This window comes from Mytilus trossulus, chromosome 4 (assembly GCF_036588685.1).
Source record: "Mytilus trossulus isolate FHL-02 chromosome 4, PNRI_Mtr1.1.1.hap1, whole genome shotgun sequence".
NCBI classification, from domain to species: domain Eukaryota; kingdom Metazoa; phylum Mollusca; class Bivalvia; order Mytilida; family Mytilidae; genus Mytilus; species Mytilus trossulus.
In genome coordinates, this window is record NC_086376.1 from 71,602,684 (window position 1) to 71,627,234 (window position 24,551).

The 24,551-nt window shown below is 30.4% G+C and overlaps 1 protein-coding gene across 1 annotated transcript; it reads left to right on the forward strand.

Annotated features, from left to right (window-relative positions):
- Positions 1-15: 15 nt before the first annotated feature.
- On the forward strand, positions 16-24,345 carry LOC134715887 (uncharacterized). Its single transcript, XM_063578426.1, has 6 exons — positions 16-176; positions 3,079-3,121; positions 4,188-4,307; positions 5,515-5,712; positions 16,858-16,990; positions 18,772-24,345. Exons 1-6 carry the CDS (start codon positions 103-105, stop codon positions 19,626-19,628), a joined length of 1,425 nt encoding a protein of 474 aa, XP_063434496.1. The 5' UTR covers positions 16-102; the 3' UTR covers positions 19,629-24,345.
- The last annotated feature ends 206 nt before the right edge of the window (positions 24,346-24,551 follow it).

The following is a 24,551-nucleotide window of genomic DNA, read 5'->3' on the forward strand; positions in this document are numbered from 1 at the left end:
AAAGAGTTACTGATTTGGAATGAAGCGTTATCGAGACGCCGAAGTAACCAAGACGTTGTTTACAAATGGCGGCGTCCATGTAGCAGTTCGACAATATTAAAAATGGGGTCAGCTTCAAGTCGATCCAGCCAAGTTCACTCATTTCAGGTGGACCATACAGCCTCAAAGGATGCCAGGTAGATAAAATTTCTTGAATTGATTGTCGGATTTTTCACACTCAATAACAATTTTTGAATTTCATATGTACAAATGTCTGAAATGACTCACAAATGTAGGGTCAGATCTTTAATTTTCCTACGTCATATGAATTCTTATATTGCATGCTTTTTCATTTCTAAGTGTGACGTCACCATGCATTATCACGAAAAACAAATGAGAGGAGGATATACAGAGGTGGTCAGACCTTCTTTTTGGGACTCCGGGATTGGTCGTTTTTAAGCTCAGGATTTGGAATTAATAATCCTTTCAAGATCCAGGTTTTTTTTCTTTAAATTTTGGGAGGTCAGCATTTAAATTAAATTCGGGACTCATGATGTCATGTTTTTAAGCCCAGGATTTCAGGATCAGGACACCGCCAATCCCACCTCTATACAGGAGTAACCTTATGGCTATTTGTCCGCCATTACTGGAAATGATTAATAATATGAGGCAGGCATAACCTGTGAATGGGGACGAAGTCTGTATGTATTATATTTTTAATTCAAAATGTTGATAAAAGAGAAGGAAATACCGTGCGTAACGTTCCTTTCGGTTCTGTTGTTAGGGAATTAGCTGTGACGTTCTTTAAGTTATGACGTCATATTCGATGTTAACAAAAGAAACGCTTTCATCAGGAAACGTAACGTTTTTTTCATATCAAACAATTATTAAAATTGAATTTGTATTGAGATCCAATCTTATGTTTTACTAGACTGGTAAATATATAAAAAAAAATCAAAGTCTCATGCAAACAAGACAGATTTCTGCGCAAATCCGGGAAAACCGGAACAGGAACTAGATCTGAAAAAAAAAGTTAACGATTTTGAGTTCATTAGTACAATGAAAAATTCGGGAAATTTTCCCGATTTTTTTTTTTTTTTTTTTTTTTTGAATTTTCGACCGTAATTGGGGACTTCGTCCCCATATGATCTTAATGGTTCCTGTGAATTTTATGCACAATAGAATATATCTGACACCAAAATTGAAAAAAAGAGATTGTTGTATTATGTCAGAATTAGTTCAAGTGGGAGAGATTCTTGTGTCAAGTGTCACGGATTTCCAAATAGTGATAAGGTGTTTTGTTTACAGCCAATCTAAAACTTTTTGAAAGTGGGTTCCAAGCAGGAAAATAGAAAATTTCTTACTGTCAAATAGCTCCTTACAAACAGACATTCTACCAACTCAACCAATTTTCTACCAATTAACTAAGTCATCCGAATGCTTCAGACTATATAGCCTGACCAAGTACATATTGTGTTCTCTGTCCCTGTATCAAACCAGAACTAATATAACCCCACTATTGAAAAGAGTTTTCCCTATTGGAATTTTGAAAACAAAGAAAAGAGTTTTTATAGATCTGTGAAAAAACGAGGAACTTCAAGTTACTTGAGGAACACCATGTCCCATATCATGGCAAAAGGGTTAATCAGGGAGATTGTCAATGCAGTAAAAAATTACAGGCCATTAACTCCCATGTATATCTTACAAGTTGTTGGAACAAATAATCAGCAAACATATTTCTTAAACATCCCGAAAACACACAAAGTACTTTGATTATTCTAATTTATAAATTTCATTGTAAACTTCTATGTCATTAAAAAAATGTAACAGTCATTTGGTCTCTGGTAGAACCTGGGTGGAGAGTTGTTGCATTGGTAATCATACCACATCTTCTTATTTTTTTAACAAGTGCCACAAAACTACTTTTAGGGTCATAACCTCAAGGGTCATCACTCTTCTTCTTTTTGCATGACAATTGCTAAGGTAGTAGGTCCTTGTCTCACCATTCTTTTGATCTGAAATACTTTTTATATACATGTGTACATGACTACATGTACAAATGTATGTATGGAAATTGTCAATAAATATCATGACATATACATGTATGTAATGCATATGTAAGGACCATAAGTTAAGGTTCATCATAACCTTTTTGCAAATTAATATAATGGCCAGATTTACTTACAAACTTCACTGTGAGTACAGACAAAAATTTGCATCTGGTAAAGTTTTAGAGCTGGACCTAGATAGATAAGTTAAGCTTCAGAATATTAAAAACTTAACCACTACATGTACTACATTGTACTATGCAGGCCTAGGAAATAGATTTATTTAATCATTAAGAGTGAGTTAGAGTTGTTTCCCTTCATACATCTAATTCACACTTTCCTCTAATTTGTTTGTGATGTAATGTCTTAAAAATCATGCAATAAATCATCATAAGACTGTAATTGTTTTTATATTATTGCGAACCCAATTGAACCTTTCCATAGATTCACCTGATAGTTACCTGTCCATTTAAACTTTTGGCAGTTCTATTGTCCCATTGAACAAATACAACAGGTATTGTTCTCTGTATAGTTTATTCAGATCTTTAAATTTCTTCTAAGAGAAATATATCACTCATTGATTAATCTACCAGTACTGAGTAAAATATTTCAGACATATGCCTGGTTTTAGCTGTCTGATTGTGTGCAATAAAAAATATGATAATTTAGATAAAATTATTCATAGTTTATTTTAAATGCTATGCTCTCATCGATCTGAATGCACAGATATTTTTTAAAATATTTCTTGGTGTAAATGTTTACCAAATTATTTAAGGGCCAAATGCACATACTCAAAGTTGTTAAGTCACCTTTGTCAATGAAGTACATGTAGAACATCTTACAGCCATTAAAATTACATGTAAGTCTTTTTGTAAGATATACATGTACATTCCACAGAGTGATATTTTAGACTGCCAAAAAATAAAGGTGTTCACTAGTAATGCTCCAAGGAAAATGAACTAATTTTTTCTCCAGAGAGACATGGCTATACATAAAGTGCTTCTTATGCTTTTTACAAATGTACCAGTGATATATTTTTCTTTCATTTCAGACCTCTGAACAGGTCCCTATCACATGACTCGAAGAATTTACAGGTATTTTGTTGTTATTTATTTTATTCCATTATTTTCTTATACAATGTATAAGACAGGAGAGTCCTTTTCATTTCATGTTGATGCAGTGAAATGTCATGTCATCTTACTTAAGGTGTATGCTATTCATATATATGACTGTTCATTTTGTATTTGAATTTTTATTTGTATTGATATTTGGGGTTTCTCTGTCTTAACATGTATAATATAACTTCATATTTCTTTATCATGTCTATGATAGACATTTGGTGTACATTTGAACATAAAGTATACCAAACAAAGAAAAAACTGCAACACAAAGTATAGCTCTAATTCAAGTTATAGCACACCACCCCAAATAAAAGATGAAGGGTGGCTAGCACTGTCTATAGTGGTGGTTATAGACACATGCATTTATATATACACATATCATCAATTGTCAAAGCCTTTTGAGATTTTTCACACGATGAACACGAATTTTGCAGAAAAAAGGTCAAGTTGTAATTTTCTACCTTGAATGATGTACTGCATGAAAGAATTTTTGGTTTGAATTCAGATGAGATGAGATTGTCCATAAAAAAAATATGTTCAAACTCATTTAAGAAGTTTATTAACTAGATTAACATGGAATAAAAGAATTGGCAGAATTATTTGAAAATCATAGCTTGCTAGAAAACCAGAACCAGGTTTTTGAGACAGTTTTTTTAGTTAAATTGTACCATGAATTATTTGTCAATTAAAGAACATTTGTACTGTGGATTCACTATTATTCGTTGGATACCAATTTTCATGGATTTCCTTGAAACAGGTAAACCATGAAATTTAATATTCAAGGAATGACAAATTTTCTAAAGGCTTGTGAAGCAGACCTTGCCAAAACCACAAAATTAAATATCCAAGAAGATTGGTTTTGTACCCACAAAAATAAATGAATCCACAGTACTACTTATATATATTATCCAATGAAAGACACATGAACATCACTGTTATTTTCTATCTGCTTGTGTGAACTTATAAATTTATGTAGCTTCATATATATATGTAAATTTTTAAGATAATGCGTAAAGTTTATGTTTCCTTTTTTAAACAGGTCAGACAATCTGTACAGAGTACTGATGGAAAGGAAGAAGAAAAAGAAAACACCTCACTAGTTTCTAATTTTACCAATCCTGCAGAAAGAGATGCTATAATAAGTCAATTAAAGAAACAGGTATGAAAATGAAGTTGCAGTGTTTTAATAATTTTCCTTAATTTGTCTGGACAGGAGCTGGACGTATACATTTTACTTTTCATGCATATGAATAAAAGGAAAGGTTAGGTATACATCAAACTAAGTAAGAGAACACAAAATAAAGGGTCTTCAATAGTCCATTGCCAATTACCAATTCCATTCTGTTATTACACATTCTTTAAACAAATTACTTCCCTTTGTCAATCGTAGACTGGTTTCATACTGGACAAAATTGGCTTTCGCCATAGCAAAGCCTGATGAATTGAATGTGATGTATTGGCGGTTTAACTAATTTTTCATTTAAAATTATTTCTAATGTCAAAAGTTTTAACCAAACAAAAAATTAATGTAATTAAAAGATTAGAAAACCTAAAAGAGTACTCGAATTACGCACAGCTAAATTTGCTCTTTCTGCTAGCTCTCCATTGTAAATAAAAATAAATGTCCCTCATAAAGGGAGACAAAAAAAACAGGGATCTCTAATTACAGGGTCAATTATTGGAATTGGCAAATAGCCTATTGAGTCTAGTCAAGTGACCATACCAGGTGTCAAGCTCTTAGATAAATCTTCCTAATTCTAATAGAGTTAGTAAATAATTTTACACATACACAGTCACTATCAAAGATCTGTTGTCAATGCTCAATTTTCCAATAAACTAAAGATTTCTGTACCATATTGACCCTTAAAGTTTTCGTGAAAACATTCTCTCTGACACAAATACTCTTTTAAAAGCATATTTTCCCCTTTCTCCTTCAAAGAAAGGTAAGGTAAGGGGGGTGGGGTGGGGTGGGTCCAACCACATGTCCCCATTCAAATGCATTGATGGTAAAATAAAGGGGGCCCCCCCTGATCTGCCAATGATTAACCTCACAGTTTCTGTCCATTGAATTTGTTCAAATGCATGCAAAATGTGATTTTTAAATGTACATAATGATATTGTTACTACACAAATTACAGATTTTCTTATGTAAGACATCCTTTATATTTACTGTGAAATAAGAAGACTAAATTATTACATCCCATGTAAATGATGGAAAAAATTATATATAGGTACCATAAACGGTATCACAATAATATAATGTCAGGACATAGAAAATGGTAATGTCCCAATTATGTTTGTTAAATTGCATTTACTTTTTCAGCATATTTTAAAACAGGAAAAAAATATGATTGATTTAATTTCAGGTGGGTGAAAGTGAAAGCAACAACCTTGACCTTCAAGATAGAATTCAGATGTTAGAAGAACAAATAGTTAATATACAATCACAGAATGAAATAACAGAACATAATGACATTGTTGAAGATACATTAAGGGCAAAGGATCAGATTATAGACAAAATTACCCAGGAAAAAGATCAACAACAGAAGGACTTTAACAAGCAGGTTAGATTAAAAAGGTTCAGTCTTTTTTAGCAAGAGATTGTCGAAAGTTTTCCAGTAGTATGATGGATATGGTTTGATCTAATTAACAAACTCATGGTCTGGGTGAGGACAGTGCATTCCCCATATGAAATACTGACACCAAGAATTTGTCTGCCATACCTGTTGCAATCTTTTCTCTCTCTCACCAATCAGATAAACAAAGGAAAGGTTAGAGAAATTTTCAAAATATTTGAGCACACATTTAGGTTTGTGTGTTCACATAATTAATGTGAATATTAAGAAAATGAACAAGTGTTTCAATGGTAAATACATGATTTTTCTATTAATTGTTGATCTTAACTACTGTGGATTCATTGTCTTACGTTGGATACCAATTTTCATGGATTTTGTAGGTACAGGGAAACAGATAAATTTTTAAAAATGTCCAATGAATTGCTAATATTCTATAAGAATATATGCTGACTTGAGCAAAACACAAAATTGAATATCATTGGCCCTTACTTTGACTTGAAACTGTAATAGCTTTGGAAAATATCAGACTCATTCAAGCTTCACTATCAAACTGAACACACATTTGTATGGGACCTAATTTTACTGTAATAATTGACTTAGTTTTGTCTTGGCTGATTTTTTTTAATCTGAAGCTTTAATCAAACAAAATAACACTAAGTGCCATTATCCAAATAATTGCAATGTTACATAACAAACTGACAAAAACATTAAAGAATACTGCCACAATAAATCAAGTTTCAGTTTAAATCTTACATTATTTTGTAATTAAAGCATTTTATGTCTTAGAAACATTTGCTGCTTTTACTAAAATTAGGTTAGAAAAAGTAAATTTCTAGATATCATTTTATTTAAGAGCAATTAAAGCTTTAACTAGAGACTCTTAGGAACCTGTGATGCTTACCTGACAATATGTCCAACATTAAAATCATTGATCACAGGCAGTAGCAGTTGTCTTTCAAACACTAAATAGCTTGGAGCAGCTCCATTTGGAGAATATTTAATAAAATGATGATGGTCAAGTTAAAAAAAAATGAGGATGATTTATTGAATTATTTAATGACTTAGATCCAAGAATAAACAGATTTTACATATTAAATTTTATCATACAGAATTTATTACTTAGTAATTAGATTAGTGAAATAGCTGATACTTAAATTATTTTTCTTTAAAATTTAACTAAGTAATTAATTTCAAGTTTAAACTATATCTGCAGACATAGTTATTTGATTCAGGACATATTTGATAGATTTCATTTTGGATATAATTTAAGATTGCAATGTTATATAAGTGATTTTATAGAAAATGCATGCTTGTAATGTTAGTAGGAATTGCAATCAAAATAGATTTATTTTATTTATTACTTTCTGGCAAGAAATTTATTTAACATGTAATGCAATTAAAAAAATGTATGTTGCTGTGACACTGTCATTAGAAATCTCCTGATTTCACAGTTCATATACTAAATGAAGTGTCTGAAATTCCATTTTTGAATTCTCAATGGAATTTTTATCTACCATGTTTGACAAAAATTCAAACATTCATACAACCTATAAATGTTAAGTAACTAACTTAATGTTCTATAATGGTTGGACATTTTGTTCTTTTATTGCATTTCACAATTTAAATAATGGGAGCTAAAAGTTTCTGACTAATGGTAAAACACTATTTTCTTTTTTTAAATCTATTTTTTTATGGAATTCAGATGTCTGTTTAAGATTGCAGCTATAATTAAGCATATTTTTTTTTATTCTGTCCCATAAATACATGCATTACAAATGGTTGAGGCTGAGTTTACAAATGATATAACAGCTAAGGTAGTCAGTGAAAAATGAGATTGTGGTTATACAAATTTGTAACTTTTTACCCATGTAAATTAAGTAAGGAGATGTGATATGATTACTAATGACACAACTAAACACCAGAGACCAAATGATATAGATTTTAGCAACTTGGTCATAATTATGACATGAACTTTTTGATATAATTTGCCATAAATTGGTTTAGACATTTCTTGGTTCACTGAACATGGAGTTGTGATTGCATGTGCAAGCAATGTATTGTTTCCTAAGCACACATATTTTTATTTAATTCAAACATGTCATAAAGGCCAAAAGTTTATGAAATAAGTAAACATGTTTTTATAAGATTTTACACAAGGGTATATATATATATTGTGTGAGTTATAAATCTAAATCTATAATGGTCTCAAAGTATTATCTTCAGTTTTTATACATAATAATCTTAAAGTAACTGACCAATGCAGATGTTTTTTAAACATTAATTTGAAGTTGTAAATACATACCTTACTTCTCACAATCTTTAATGTGTAGCTTGATCATGACATCTATAAGTATTTTAAGAAATCATTAAATTGCCTCTTTGCTGCAGTCAAAGACAGTTAGCTTTTGTAAGACGAAGTATTTCATGGTTAAATTAGACTAGATGTGAACTATATAACTTATATTTTTAAAGCATATCACAATTAGCTAATAGCTAGGAGTTTTGTTGATGATTCTAATATCTGATTGTCAAAACTTGTAATGGGCTATCAACTTTAAATGATGTTTCATCTTTTACTTTGTGATTTTGATGAGGGATCTGTCACATTTCCATTAGTTACAGAATAAGGAACTCCATTCAGTTAAATATTCATTATTTGAAGAGGAAGAACTATCCATTACATCATTTTTGTCAGTTTTTGATAAATTGAATTGAATTTTTACTAAGTTATAGAAAAAAATTGGCTAACTTGTCATCGGTCAATGATCCGGAAGTGTTTTTCCTTATTAGAACATTATTTGGCATATAAACTTCATTATTTCAAATCAGTGTCACAGTCATTTTGATTTTCTTAATACAATTTTTTTACAAAAAAAAATATGAGATGAAAAGGGCTTATTCATCCCATTTCTTTGTTGAACAGCAACTGAGCATATTTTCTACATCAGAAAGGAAAAACACATTTGGCTTGCATCTAAATATCATGATAATTCTTTGATATGAAAAAGTTTTTTTTTTCTTTTCTTTTTTATTGTTCCAACATTAAAGATAATTGCCTTCTTAAATTACTATTTTATTGTAACCCAATGCATTGAAGATTAGTGTCTTTTCAAAGATTACTTTTTTTGTGAGCCTGTGTCTCTCATTTTTTCTAATGACAGACTTTTTTTCCAGCTTTATCTTGTTTATGTAATTACATACAGGAACAAGAAAGTTTTTGTGTTAAAATAAATGCTGTTTTTACTAGTTTAAGATAAACCTTATCTCTTTCCCTCAGACAACTTTTTTCATAAAAAATTGAAATCAAAGATTCATTTAAGAAACTATCAAACCCCCCTGTCAAGAAAGAAAGAGAGAAAAAAGAAAAAGATTTTGATATTTATTGCCTAAGAGGCTTAGACTTTTATGTTGTCATCATTGTATTTTTGGAGGAATAGGGCTGGGTTGTTGGTGGATGGTGAATATTTTTTTTTCTTCTGCTGTCCAGTTTAATTTTTTACCTTTGAATATTATGTTCTATAAAAGTTTTTGAATAACATTTTTGCAAGAATTTTCTTTCAACTCTTTATTTTGAGAAAGCTTATATACTTGTAAATTTCATATCCACTCTTAAATGTCATTAAATGAAATCAGGGCTGAAACATAAGACATCTTTTAAAGACTAAATGAGAAAACATATATAAATCAAGAATGTTTACTTATAAACCTCATCCCCATTCTAAAGTGTAATTAAACGAAATCAGAACTTGAACATAGGACATACCTCACAGACTAAATGCATAGAACATGCTAAGATCTGCTAATACTGACTTGATTGACACTATTGACATTGTGAATAGATAAATCTGGTAATTTCCTTGACATTGAGAAGCCAATAAAGGATGTATGTTGACATTCAGTTACGACATTAATGCTTTTCTCAAAACACATCTGTAATTCCTTTTTATTTGTAATTTTATTGAATTTCATCATGTGTTTAATTTATTACCATTGATGTAGTATTTTTTCTAGATTTTTAAATGATTTGAATAATAGAACAGGGTAGTTTTTTTTTTAAGTTCTAGATTTAAATTACCTATGCATTTATGTAATATTGTTTTCCTTCATATTTTATCATGCTTTCTGCAGTAGATCTTAAAAAGGGTTAAAATAGGAAAGGACTTTTATTTTTATCTTTGATTAATACACCCTTTTCAATTCTGTTGAATTTACATGTATTTGGTTCCTATAAAAGAGAAATTAACAGAAATATGAATGATTTGAGAAAATGATAAGGAGTGTGATTGGTAGGACTATAATAAGCAAAAAAACCAAAAAAACTAGTCAATTGGTTCAAGTTAAAATCTAGTTGATGAAATGATGAGTAAGATCTTCATTTTTTTTTATTTTAAACACCTTTTCTAATAAAGTGTAAACTTATACATTCCAAATAGACAAAAAGTAGTGTTTTTTTAAATTTCACAAATTCATCAGGATTTCAACCAAAATTTAGGTCTATGAAACATAGACAACAGGTTTAGACAAAATAAATATTGAAGTCAGATATGTAAAATGTTGCTTCAAACATAATCATGATTTTGTCTAAAGGTTCCAATATTGTCAACACATGGGTCTATGACTATGTTTTAAATACAAAAAATCAATAGAAACTCATGTACTAATTTATTGAAGTTTTGTTGAAATTCTAAATTTGTGCTATTTATGACATCATGAAAATAATTTTTACACACAAATTTTCAACTGATAGACAAATCTCCTATCTAGTGATTGTTATTTTGGTCAAATGCTCCTTATTAGCTCACCTGGCCCAAAGGGCCAAGTGAGCTTTTCTCATCACTTGGCGTCCGGCGTCCGGCGTCATCCGTCGTCGTCCGTCGTCCTGCGTCCGTCGTCCTGCGTCCGTCGTCGTTAACTTTTACAAAAATCTTCTCCTCTGAAACTGTTGGGCCAAATTAATCCAAACTTGGCCATAATCATCATTGGGGTATCTAGTTTAAAAATTGAGTGGCGTGACCCCGCCAACCAACCAAGATGGCGGCCACGGCTAAAAATAGAACATAGGGGTAAAATGCAGTTTTTGGCTTATAACTCAAAAACCAAAGCATTTAGAGCAAATCTGACGTGGGGTAAAAATGTTCATCAGGTCAAGATCTAACTGCCCTGAAATTTTCAGATGAATCGGACCACCTGTTGTTGGGTTGCTGCCCCTGAATTGGTAATTTTAGGGAAATTTTGCTGTTTTTTGTTATTATCTTGAATATTATTATAGATAGAGATAAACTGTAAACAGCAATAATGTTCAGCAAAGTAAGATCTACAAATAAGTCAACATAACCAAAATGGTCAGTTGACCACTTTAGGAGTTATTGACCTTTATAGTCAATTTTTAACCATTTTTCGTAAATCTTGGTAATCTTTTACAAAAATCTTCTCCTCTGAAACTACCAGGCCAAATTTAAACAAACTTGGCCACAATCATCATTGGGGTATCTAGTTTAAAAATTGTGTGGCGTGACCTGGACAACCAAAAAAGATGGCCGCCATGGCTAAAAATAGAACAGGGGTAAAATGCAGTTTTTTGCTTATAACTCAAAAACCAAAGCATTTAGAGCAAATCTAACAGGGAGTAAAATTGTTAATCAGGTCAAGATCTATTTGCCATGAAATTTTCAGATGGATTGGACAAACTGCTGTTAGGTTGCTGCCCCTGAATTAGTCATTTTAAGGAAATTTTGCCGTTTTTTGTTATTATCTTGAATATTATTATAGATAGAGATAAATTGTAAAGGGAAACAATGTACAGCAAAGTAAGACCTAAAAATAAGTCAACATGACCTAAATGGTCAATTGACCCCATAAGGAGTTATTGCCCTTAAAAGTCAATTTTTAACAATTTTCATAAAATTTGTAAATTTTAACTAACATTTTCCACTGAAGCTCTTAGGCCAAGTTCAATATAGATAGAATGATTGTAAGCAGCAATAATGTTCAGTAAAGTAAGATATACAAACACATCACCATCACCAAAACACAATTTTGTCATGAATTCAAATGCGTCCTTTGTTTAATATTCACATAGACCAAGGTGAGCGACACAGGCTCTTTGGAGCCTCTAGTTTTTTTATACGACCGCAAATTTTGAAAAAAATTTCGTCGTATATGGCTATCACGTTGGCGTCGTCGTCTGCGTCGTCGTCATCGGCGGCGTCGTCGGCGGCGTCGTCGGCGGCGTCCGAATACTTTTAGTTTTCGCACTCTAACTTTAGTAAAAGTGAATAGAAATCTATGAAATTTTTACACAAGGTATATGACCATAAAAGGAAGGTTGGTATTGATTTTGGGAGTTTTGGTCCAAACATTTTAGGAATTAGGGGCCAAAAAGGGCCCAAATAAGCATTTTCTTGGTTTTCGCACTATAACTTTAGTTTAAGTTAATAGAAATCTATGAAAATATGACACAAGGTTTATGACCACAAAAGAAAGGTTGGGATTGATTTTGGGAGTTTTGGTTTCAACAGTTTAGGAATTAGGGGCCAAAAAAGGGCCCAAATAAGCATTATTCTTGGTTTTCGCACAATAACTTTGGTTTAAGTAAATAGAAATCAATGAAATTTAAACACAATGTTTATGACCACAAAAGGAAGGTTGGTATTGATTTTGGGAGTTTAGGTCCCAACAGTTTAGGAATTAGGGGCCAAAAAGGGACCCAAATAAGCATTTTTCTTGGTTTTCGCACCATAACGTTAGTATAAGTAAATAGAAATCTATGAAATTTAAACACAAGGTTTATGACCATTAAAGGAAGGTTGGTATTGATTTTGGGAGTTTTGGTCCCAACAGTTTAGGAAAAAGGGGCCCAAAGGGTCCAAAATTAAACTTTGTTTGATTTCATCAAAATTGAATAATTGGGGTTCTTTGATATGCCGAATCTAACTGTGTATGTAGATTCTTAACTTTTAGTCATGTTTTCAAATTGGTCTACATTAAGGTCCAAAGGGTCCAAAATTAAACTTAGTTTGATTTTGACAAAAAATAAATCGGTTGGGTTCTTTGATATGTTGAATCTAAAAATGTACTTAGATTCTTGATTATTGGCCCAGTTTTCAAGTTGGTCCAAATCTGGGTCCAAAATTAAACTTTATTTGATTTTATCAAAAATTGAATAAATGGGGTTCGTTGATATGCCAAATCTAACTGTGTATGTAGATTCTTCATTTTTGGTCCCGTTTTCAAATTGGCCTACATTAAGGTCCAAAGGGTCCAAAATTAAACTAAGTTTGATTTTAACAAAATTTAAATTCTTGGGCCTCTTTGATATGCTGAATCTAAACATGTACTTAGATTTTTGATTATGGGCCCAGTTTTCAAGTTGGTCAAAATCAGGATCTAAAATTATTATATTAAGTATTGTGCAATAGCAAGTCTTTTCAATTGCACAGTATTGTGCAATGGCAAGAAATATCTAATTTCACAATATTGTGAAATAGCAAATTTTTTTTTTAATTAGAGTTATCTTTCTTTGTCCAGAATAGTAAGCAAGAAATATCTTATTGCAAGATTTTTTTTTAATTGGAGTTATCTTTCTTTGTCCAGAATCAACTTAAATCTTTGTTATATACAATATACAATGTATATTCACTTTTTACTACCAACTGATAAATTTAAATGATCTTTACCATTCAGTGATAACAAGCAGTTTTTTTACATCTTAATATTTTATGATGTATTTAAATGAGTAGTTATTGTTGCAAACTCCATTAGAATATTTTAATTGAGATTAGTTTTGGAATAAGGGAAAGGGGGATGTGATTAAAAAATTGGGTTCATTTTTTCTCATTTGAAATTTCATAAATAAAAAGAAAATTTCTTCAAACATTTTTTTGAGAGGATTAATATTCAACAGCATAGTGAATTGCTCTAAGAGAAAACAAAAATTTTAAGTTCATTAGAACACATTCATTGTGTGTCAGAAACCTATGCTGTACGTGTCAACTATTTAATCACAATCCAAATTTAGAGCTGAATCCAGCTTGAATGTTGTGTCCATACTTGCCCAAACCATTCAGGGTTCAACCTCTGCGGTCGTATAAAGCTACGCCCTGCGGAGCATCTGGTTTTAGCTAGAAATAGGGGCCATTTATGCCCAAATTAGAACCTACTTCTTTAAAAGAATTCATTTTCGTATTGGTGATTTTAATAACATATTTATAGTAAGTAGGCAATTTTATTCACATTCACTTACCTGTAAGTTCTAAATATGACAAATTCTTATGAAATTATAACATGTTTCAAGGGCTGGTCAGATTTTGAGGGAGATTTCATATTTTCTGAGTGATTACTGACCAAAGGATTTGCAAGTTTACATGATGTACAATGTAGACATCAAATAGAATATTTGTTTTGAAAGTTATTTTTAATGCGAAACACCACCCACCCCTCTAATGATACTTATAAACACATTATAATTGAATATAGGCTGAGTCATGAGCACCTAATGAGAAATGTGTCAATTTTTTTTATTTATTTTTTATTCTTAACTTTAGTGTACTGAAGGGTGTTGCATCATGCACTCAATCAATGCTTAAATAATTTCACGACCTAACAAAGTATTACAGTTAGAGTTTTTAAAACACATTTAGGCAATGTTGAGCTTTGGTGAATTGCATATTCTTTTTAGCTTACCTGGCCTGAAGGGCCAAGTGAGCTTATGCCATCACTTGGCTTCCGTCGTCATCGTCTGTCGTCGTAAACTATTTAAAGAATCTTCTCCTCTGAAACTACTAGGCCAAATACTTCCTAACTTTAACTGAATGTTCCTTAGGGTATCTAGTTTATAAATTATATCCGAAGCTTTGATCTATCAACAAACATGGTCTCCATTGCTAAAAATAGAACATAGGGGTCAAATGCAAGTTTTGGCTTATATCTCAAAAACAAAAGCATTTAGAGTAAATCTGACATGGGGTAAAAATGTTCATTAGGTCAAGATCTATCAGCCCTGAAATTTTCAGATGAATCAAACAACCCATTGTTGGGTTGCTGCCACTTAATTGGTAATTTTCAGGAAATTTTGCAGTTTTTTGTCATTATCTTGAATATTATTATAGATAAAGATAAACTGTAAACAGCAAAAATGATCAGCAAAGTAAGATCTACAAATAAGTTAATCCCTTAAGGGGTTATTGTCCTTTAATGACAATTTTTCACAATTTGTTCATCATATTTGCTAACTTTAAAAAATCTTCTCCTAAAACTACTCAACCAAATTCAACCAAACTTCAACTGAATGATCAGTAGGGTGTATAAAATAAAGTTTGTGTTTTATTTTCTAATTCGTCAAAAAACATGGCCTTCATGGCTTAAAAAAGAACACAGGGTAAAATGCAGTTTTTGGCTTATATCTCAAAAACTCCAGCATTTAGAGCAAATAAGACAAGAAGTTAAAGTATTTATTAGGTCAAGGTCTACCTGTCCTGAAATTTTTAGCCGAATTGGGTAACTGGTTTTTCAGGTATAATGCCCCTCAATTGATGATTTTAAAGAAATTTTGCAGTTTTTGGTTATTATCTTTAATATTATTATAGATATAGATAAACTGTTAATAGCAAAAATGTTAAGCAAAAATAAGTCAATTTGACCAAATTTGTCAATTGACCCCTTAAGGAGTTATTGCTCTTTAAAACTTTTTTCACAATTTGTTCATCATGTTGACTTACTTTAAAAAATCTTCTCCTTTGAAACTGCTGTATCAATTTCAGCCAAACTTAGGCTAAATGAGTTTCAGAGTATCTAGACTAGTATAAATTTTATATTTTATTTCCTTGTATGTCAAGAAACATAGCTCCTATGGCTAAAATAGAACATAGGACAAAATGATTTTTTTTTTCTTTTCAAGAAAATAGGACGATTCAAAAAACATTTAAATAAATTGAAAAGCCAAAATAATCATTGATGAGAGATTTAACCAAAAAAATTAAGGTGAGCGATTCAGGCTCTTGAGAGCCTCTTGTTTAGTTCCTTTAATTTTGTTTGTTAAGCACTTGATATTTTCACATATTTATACATGCCTAGCTCTCAGATGATTAAGTTTAGAGAGTTCCTGATGAATTGTAATCCTGAAAGGCGCCACATAATCTCGAGTTCAATTGCATAAAATTTTAAAAGTGTTATTTTGATTAACTAAGAAATGTTTGAAGAACTCTTATGTACATGCAAGTTGCAAGGATATTGATTTAAACTGCACTTTTCAAGGTGTCAATCATGATCCTGGTTGATTTCCATGCAATGTACTATACTTTTGTGTCAATGGTTCTTGTAGATATGTAACAGACTGTTATGCAGTCTTTCTGAGATTGAGAATGAGATAAAAGTACATTATTACAACTGTTGAAATTTAAAAGCATATCTTTAATTTTTATTGCTGCTTTTGTCTTTCACATTTTCATTAAAGTGTATTGTTAACGCACATAAAACTGAAATAAAGTGTTCATTTCAACAAGAAAATGGAACATTTATAAAATAAAGTATAGGAGTAAATGTCAGTGTTATATTTCCTGGTTTATAGCTCAGTTAAGTAGGACAGGTTTTAACGTGTTCCTTTAATTGCAAGTCAAACTATTTTGCTGCATTTTGATTTACTCCTGTCAGTAAAATAAATAGTTTGTCTAGGACTATCTGATTCATTGTATTAAATTGAAAAAGAGTATTTCTACAATTGTTTGTATTTTCATCAAAATAAATATTAAAACAACTGTTACAGGAGCCTGTATTTAAGTGTTGTCCTAGGCCATTATGTGTTACATATTTGTTTTTTGTTTAATTATTGTACTTAAATTAGGCCGTTATTTTTCTCGTTTGAATTGTTTTACATTGTCATTTCATGGCCTTTTATAGCTGACTATGCGGTTTGGGCTTTGCTCATTGTTGAAGACCATATAGTGACTAATAGTTGTAAATTTCTATGTCTTTTGGTCTCTTGTGGAGAGTTGCATCATTGGCAATCATACCACTTCTTTTTTATATTGAATATTCTCCCTGGATTTTTATTTCTAAACAATTTTACTGTATTGCATATTAATTTTAACTGAGCATTTGAAATATAGGCTAATAAGTTTCTTCAATTTTTTATTACAGAAAATGCGATTGAAGAAAAGAATAAAAGTGTTAACCTCCCAAGTTAACGAGGCCAGACAGGAGACTTCTATACAGTTGTTTGAATTAAGAGATGAAATAAATCGACTGACAGAGGAAAATCGTAATTTAAATGGTAATTTGAAATTTCTAACTACAATTGTAAATTAAAATATATGTGAAGGAAGAAATCAGGTGGAATGTATTTTAATTAGAGGCCACACAATGTCTATTTTATTGTTCTTATGACATGTTTTGTCTACAAATAGTTTTTTCTTAAAATTGATTTAATCTTAATTTGATTGATAAAATGCAGCGAGAAAGACTTTAAGGAATTGAGTATTCAAATTTTATGAAATACATCTTGATTATAGGATTAAATCATTTCTTCAAGAGGTAATTGATGTGTAAACCCTGGTGATTAAATTGTGCAAGGAATAAAAGTGAATGACTTTTACGTAAAGTTTGAAATTTTGAGTCAGTAGAAACTAATATAGTTGTAAGCTAACCTGAACGCAACTCTGTTTAGTTGAATAGGATTTTTTCAGAGAACTTTTTAAAGCACCATTTGTTAGATATCGAATCTTCATAAGATAAGAAAAGAATGAACCAGCAGTTATCTATGGAAAAAATGACAATGAAAATTGTTTAAAATAGATTCTACCACTGCATTGTGGGTTATACAATATTTCTCCACTTAAGACAGTCAATTTATTTTCATTTAGAATATGAGGCTTGCTGTGAATTTCAAAATTTTTGAATTGAACTGCTGAGAGTGGAGAAATATCTTATTACTCAAGATTTGGTGGTAGAATTATGTTTCTCTAATGATTCTTAAACAATATTCAGTTAAAGTTTATAATACTTTTCCAATGATTTGCAAAAAGATATGTATGTTATAATATATGTCATTAGACCTGGTCGTCTTTTTCATAACATCACAACAGGAGATTCAGAGGAATGCAAGTCAATTTGACGTCATAATTGAATTTTGACTAATGAATAGCTATGATCAAATGATCCACATGTTGATTAAATAAAAGAAATCAAGAGGTCATGAAAAGGATAAAAAGGCTAAGAATTAGAGAAAGATATGTATTGAATTGTTTCATATAAACATATCTATTCTATAGGTTATTTTTTAAGCTCACCTGGCCCAAAGGGCCAAGTGAGCTTTTTTCATCACCTTTTCTCACATCTGTAAGATCTACAAATAAGTCAACCTGACCAAAACGGTCAGTTGACCCCTTAAGGAGTTACTGTCCTTTATAGTCAATTTTTAACAATTTTCATAAGAGCCTCTAGTTAATGAGATGCTTGTTGAGTTTTTCCTTTATTTTCAATACTGATTTTTAAAATCATCAAATATAATTATAGATTTTGAACATCAAGGTTAGAAATATGAAATATGAAATTTTCATATTGTTATCTAAAATTATTCTCATAGAAATAATTGAACAAACAAAAGCTGATGTGCTTTGGGGGGAAATTTTAGAGAAGATTCTATATGTTAAAATAGCAACCATTTAATTTTGTTGCTTTAGAACTGGGAGGCCAATAGCTGTTGCCTGATCCTATAAAAAAAAGAATGAAGGATTTAAAAAAATAATGACATTACTACAACAAATAATAATATTTAAAAATTTAATAACTATACACATCTCACATTAAAATTTCCTCTCTAAATACATGTATAAGCTTTATTTGAAACTCAGATTATTAATTTCTAACAAGATCAGACCAATATTGATTTTATTTCTTAATTTTTAGTTAAATACTGGAAATTAATTAATATCAATGGTTTACAATGCTTTGTAACTGCCAAATAAGGGGAGATAACTTGTTGCATTGGATGTCATCAAATATGCTCATATATTTCTGCTATATTATCATGATTATCTTAACTTTTTTTAATAGAGAAACTTGACAACAAAGAGGGAAGAAGACAAGTTTTCATAGAGACAGACTACCTTAGTACTAGCATCCATGGTAATAGTAGTCAGATGAAAGTTGTGCTAGAATTATCCAATCAAATTTCAGAGCAGCAGAATAAAATTCAGGAACTAGAATCACAATTATTAGACAGAGAAGAATTGTTAAAATTAAACGGAATATCAACTGAACAGATTTCAAAAAGTAAGAGCAGATTTTCTGAAAATGAACATGTCAAGCAAGAGAAAGGTGCGATGAGAAAATTATCTGAAAGCATGTTTCCAGGTAATGACAATGTTTCTGATGAAGAAAATAATATATTTTCTGGAGATGACAATCGTGGAGTTTCTGGTGCTAGTCGAGATTCTGGGATAGGATCAGCAGGAAAGGGAGGAAGATCCCCAGTAAAGTCAAATAAAAAGAAACAGCAGTTATCTCCCCTAGATGACTCAGATGATTCATGGGCATCTGACACACCTCTCTCTAGTCGTGATCAAAATAAAATTAGAAGTGCTCCATTAGAGACACAGCATAAACGAGCAGCGTCAAGAAGTAGTGGTAAGACTCACGAGTCTGAAGAAGACAGTTTATCAATAGATTATGATATGCCCACAGTGGTCAAATCATCAAAAATAAAGAAAAAGACATCATTTACACAGAGACTTAGAAGAGAAAACGATTCCTCTATTAGAACTCCTATTCCTTATGAAGCATTTGGTGGGGATGAAGAAAAAAAGTCCAAAAAGGGTTACATGAAAACTAAAAACCATTTTTTCCTTACTCAGGGATCTTCACAGGGTTCAACACCTACTAATGACATCGATACTTTGTTAATGTCTTGAAATATATTTGTTGAAATGTTAATCTGATATGTTACACGGTTGCTACAGTGTAGCTGTATGAGAGTGAGACAAGTCATTAGAAAATGATGGGAGTTTCTCTGTCTGTGTGACAGTATATTTCATCTGAGAATTGTGGTTCTTCTGTTTGTGCTGTTTTGGTTGCTGTGTTACTGTGAATTCATGCTGATTTATATGAACATACACACAAAGTCACAAACCGCAATGTTCATATAATATTAAAACATTCCATTGGTAAATTATAATTTATTGTTAAAAAAAGAGTTACATATTTAGAAGCCAAGATTCAAGCTAGAAAAATCATTTTCTGTTTTTCTATACTTGTCCACAATAGTAACAGGAATAATATATTGGGTGTAAATTGTAAATTAAGAAACTTTATTTTTATTATTGGAATATAACGACATGACTGCTTATAAAAATCACAATTGAATGCAGCATTGCCTAAGGTTGCGAAAACTATTTTTTCATTTTCATTGATTGTTTCTAAAATCATATAATTCATAATGCATGCAAACATTTCTCATTTTTTTCGTTTCCCTATAAATGATGAGTCATAATGTTCAATGGAATAAACAGTTGTAAGCCTTCACTCTAAAGCTTATGTTTTAATTTTATCTCCAAAAGTAATTGGTTGTCACAGAAGAAGCTGTAATTGGAATTCTCTGAAGAACATTATGCTTTTAAAGCATTTATTTTCTGGTTTTAAATCTTAAATCAATTTAAAAGTCATTTCAGACTTTCTTCTAATTATTTTTAACAGGAAGATTTATGATTTATTCAAATTATTTGGAATTAAACTTTCTTAACGTGTCTCCAGTTATAGCCTTGAAATTAATTGAGAACTATTCTTCAATGTTATCATTGCTAAAAATAAAATTCCTTCATTTTATTATCAATTTCCAAGAAAATTTTCAATGTCACCTTTAACAATGGTAGCTATTTATAGATACACTCTCAGATGCTTACAATAATCTTAACCCTCTGTAAGTTGTGTAATGAAATTTAAGACTTGTTTTTTTTTATAAATTAAATTTAGAAAAACAGAACCATAGCAAAATCAATTACCTGAACAAGACTTTAAAGTTATTTACAAATCTTAACACAAATGGAGAGTTGTCTCATTGGCACTCATACCACATCTTCTTATATCTTATAAAGTGCACAAGTTTTTAAGATAGGAAACAGGTCAATGTTTCAACAAACACTTCTACGTGTTGGATTTTGAAGAGCCTATATGTCTGAGTCTGTCAATGACAACAGTCAGCATGAAAGGAGACACAATGTTCCAATATAGCATAAGTAGATATAAAAAAAGTCAATTGCAATGACACTCTTTTTATACTCGAAGATGCATTGTATAAATGATTGTCCCAGAAGAAAAAAAATGTTCTTTTCACTAGGAAATCCATTTTAAATTTAACGAATTTGAAGTTTCAAAATCTATGTGATCTACCACAAAAATAAAGGAAATTTTTCAATTGCAGAAATTTTATAATTTTATAATTTTTTACTTAGTTATTAGCAGTTTATGTATTTACTCAAAAAAAACCAACCAACTAATAAACACTCTTTTTAGCCTCCCTAACAAACAAAAATCAGAAAACAGAGAAAAAAAATACAAATAAAAAAAAAAAGTAAACACTTAGAATCAAGTACAAAATTATATTCCATTTAACATTTACTGTGGATTCATTCATCTTCATGAGTACCAATTTTTATGGAAATATAGGAAAACTTGCTTTTTCCTTGATATTTGAATTCATGGTTTTTCAAAAGTGTGCATAATTTAACTCATCATAGATACTAGGATTAATATTTTATATTTACGCCAGACAGGCGTTTTGTGTACAAAAGATTCATCAGTGACGCTTGAATAAAAAAATGTTATAAAGGCCAAATAAAGTAGGAAGTTTATAACAAAAGTCTAAAATTATTCAGGAAATTTGTAATTTGCTAACATTTGAATTTCTGGTTTTCCTGTACCCACGAAAACCATGAAAAAAATATGCATCCAAATTATATTAAAGAATTAACATGTACAGTAACAGATGATTGTGTGAGGAAGGATACAAATGTCATCAAAAATGGTAGGATTTCTTGGTTTTCTTGATTTTTTAGTTATTTATCTTCTCCCGTTCTGTGTCATTACATGAGATTATTATCCAAATAGTTATATTGACAGATGAATCAGAGCCTTTAACTATAGATCAATGTTCTTAATCAATGATAATTTGAAATGAGGAATTCTTTCTACTTTCTAGTTAGAATGTTTGTACTTGTAATTATGAACTGTCTAGGTTTTCAATTGCTTCATCTATATAACTTTGCAGTGTTATTAGTACAGCAATTATAACTGAAAAAAACTATGATTTGAAATATAAGCTGATTTGTTATATTTCTTTGCCAGATATAATTTATAATTAACTTGTTTATATAAGTTTGCAGCTGTGTTCGTCAATGGACAGATATAGTATCATTGACGTCTAGCAATCAGTTCTGTTCAAACATGTGCTACCTTATAAAGACCTTGAAATAATATGAAATAATATGAAAAGGAATGCCAAGGGTGGTATCTGACCTCAATTTTATTCAATTCTACTGTGTTTCCACTTTAACGATATAATAAGGCAGATTCATAGTTAACTGATTTAAACAGTTTGTTTGACGATTGAGTTTCTATTTAAACAATAGTAGTCATATTGACTAAAATATAAGATTGGCTAAATATGGCAAAATACAATTTCCTTATTAGCGTAAGTGATCTGAATATTATCAGAAGCATGTCCAACAATTTTACTTCACTTTATTTTTACATAATTTGTATTAAGTTAATATTTTTTTTTTTTTTTGTGACAATCATTGTATGCTTATATAATTTGTTAATTAATAACATTTACCAGAAATGCTGCCATTAGATTTCACTGTATGATATGTTTGTTCTTTTTCACAAACATCAGTTTACAAAATACAGCCTATCATACATTACTATTCATTATACATATTTGATTTTGTTTGCTTACATACTTTGAATTTTGAAGAGTTATGTTGGAAAAAAAAACCTTAGAAAAAATGACGATAATTGGGGAAGATTGACTTGAAAAAATGTATTACAGATTATGTAGTTATCTCCATCCCATACATTTCATGATTTATATTTAACTTGAATTCAATTACGAAACAAAATAAATTAGCTTTAAATACAACTTTTCATTCTAAACAAAATGATAATAAGCAGGCTTTCCATGCATCATCATACAAAAGTTTAAGATGACATTTAAGGAATGGTTTTTGAGTGATAAAAAGTTTGAGTAGTGAATGTTATTTTTAGAAAAATGTTATAACACTGATTCAAACTTACACAATCTGCATTTTTGAACGGATATGTAAGATTCACATAGTCCATTTAAATTAGAAAGGTTATATATATGATATGCCTGTGGTATGGAAACTACAAAAGTTTGTGATTATTCTGAATTCCCAAGAAACCTTAGACATTTGTGGATCCTTAGTGCTCTTCTGCTGTATACTTAATTTGGCCTTTTACCTCTTTATATGAGCTTTATTGATGAGTCTTTTTTAGGCAAACATCTGACATATACAAGTTTGATCTTGGTATCTAGGATAAGTTTGTTTCATATAAATTTGTTTTGCTAAATTATAAGTATTACTAAATGTTTAGAACCCTATGGCCAGATTAGAATAATTCCTAAATGATCTTCACTGCCCAGTCCTGCATTACCATATCCTATAACTATTTTATTAATTGATGATTAAAACATATATGGTAGCTATTTTTTATTTGTAGTCTGGAAATCATTCAAGACGAAACCAAAAAAAAATATTTCTAAAATAATCAAATTGAATGAAAGTTGTTATTTGGATAGCCAATTACAATAAAATATTTGTTTTCACATTCTTTGTCTGCATTTTTATTTTTGATATATTTGTTAAAAAGAAATATATAACTATTGTGTAAGCTGCTAACTATATTTGTAAAAAAAAAACACTGTTGGTACACAATTACAATCACATGTACTATTTAGGAAGAATAAAGTATAATTCTTGTTTGATGAATGAATCCAGCGACATAGATGTCTTTGACGAAGAGGTAATTACTAAAAAAAAATCACAAATATATAAAGAAAATGGGCCACCAGGTCATAGAAAATTAATAAGTATTTTGATACTCGTTTCATGTTTTATATAATATATCTAACCAATTCCTTCTGTTTTATTTTACCCGTGAGTGCCAGTTTAATTAACGGTATTTTATTATGTTACATATTGGTTAAATTTCAATATATTTAAGTAAGAATCATCTTACATAGTAATCTTGGATCAAGGAGATCCAATGATTGAAAGTATCCCTATTATTATCAAGGAAGAGAATGCTTGCTTTATAATTAAGGTGTAACTAATAATAGTTGCTTTAACCAATACAGGAGTCTTATGCTGAAGCCATTACTTCCATCTGTATTTTTCAAGCACTAATGGTTTAAGAATATACAAAACCAGAGCTTATTACTAGTTTATACTAAACCTTAGTCAAATATTAGTTGATACAAAACATGAATGAAAGAAGGAAGAAGCACTTGTTGCAATTAAAACTTCAATACAGTATTATATGTAGTGTTGGTCAACTGTTATATATCATTTGTTGATTTTCCTAATAAAATATTTTGTTATCAACCAGTTATGCGGGTTTTGTCATTTGCCCTTTTTAGCTCACCTGACCCGAAGGGCCGAGTGAGCCTTACTCATCACTTGGCGTCCGTCGTCCGTCATCGTCTTTTTCCGTCATCATTAACTTTTACAAAAATCTTCTCCTCTGAAACTACTGGGCTAAATTAAACCAAACTTGGCCACAATCATCATTGGGGTATCTCGTTAAAAAAAATGTGT

Excerpts from the sequence above, each read along its gene's own strand:
- LOC134715887 (XM_063578426.1), top strand. The coding sequence starts at position 103 with ATGGGGTCAGCTTCAAGTCGATCCAGCCAAGTTCACTCATTTCAGGTG. Across the intron at positions 3,122-4,187 it reads ATGACTCGAAGAATTTACAG|GTCAGACAATCTGTACAGAG; the intron begins GTATTTTGTTGT and ends TTTTTTAAACAG. Across the intron at positions 16,991-18,771 it reads GGAAAATCGTAATTTAAATG|AGAAACTTGACAACAAAGAG; the intron begins GTAATTTGAAAT and ends TTTTTTTAATAG.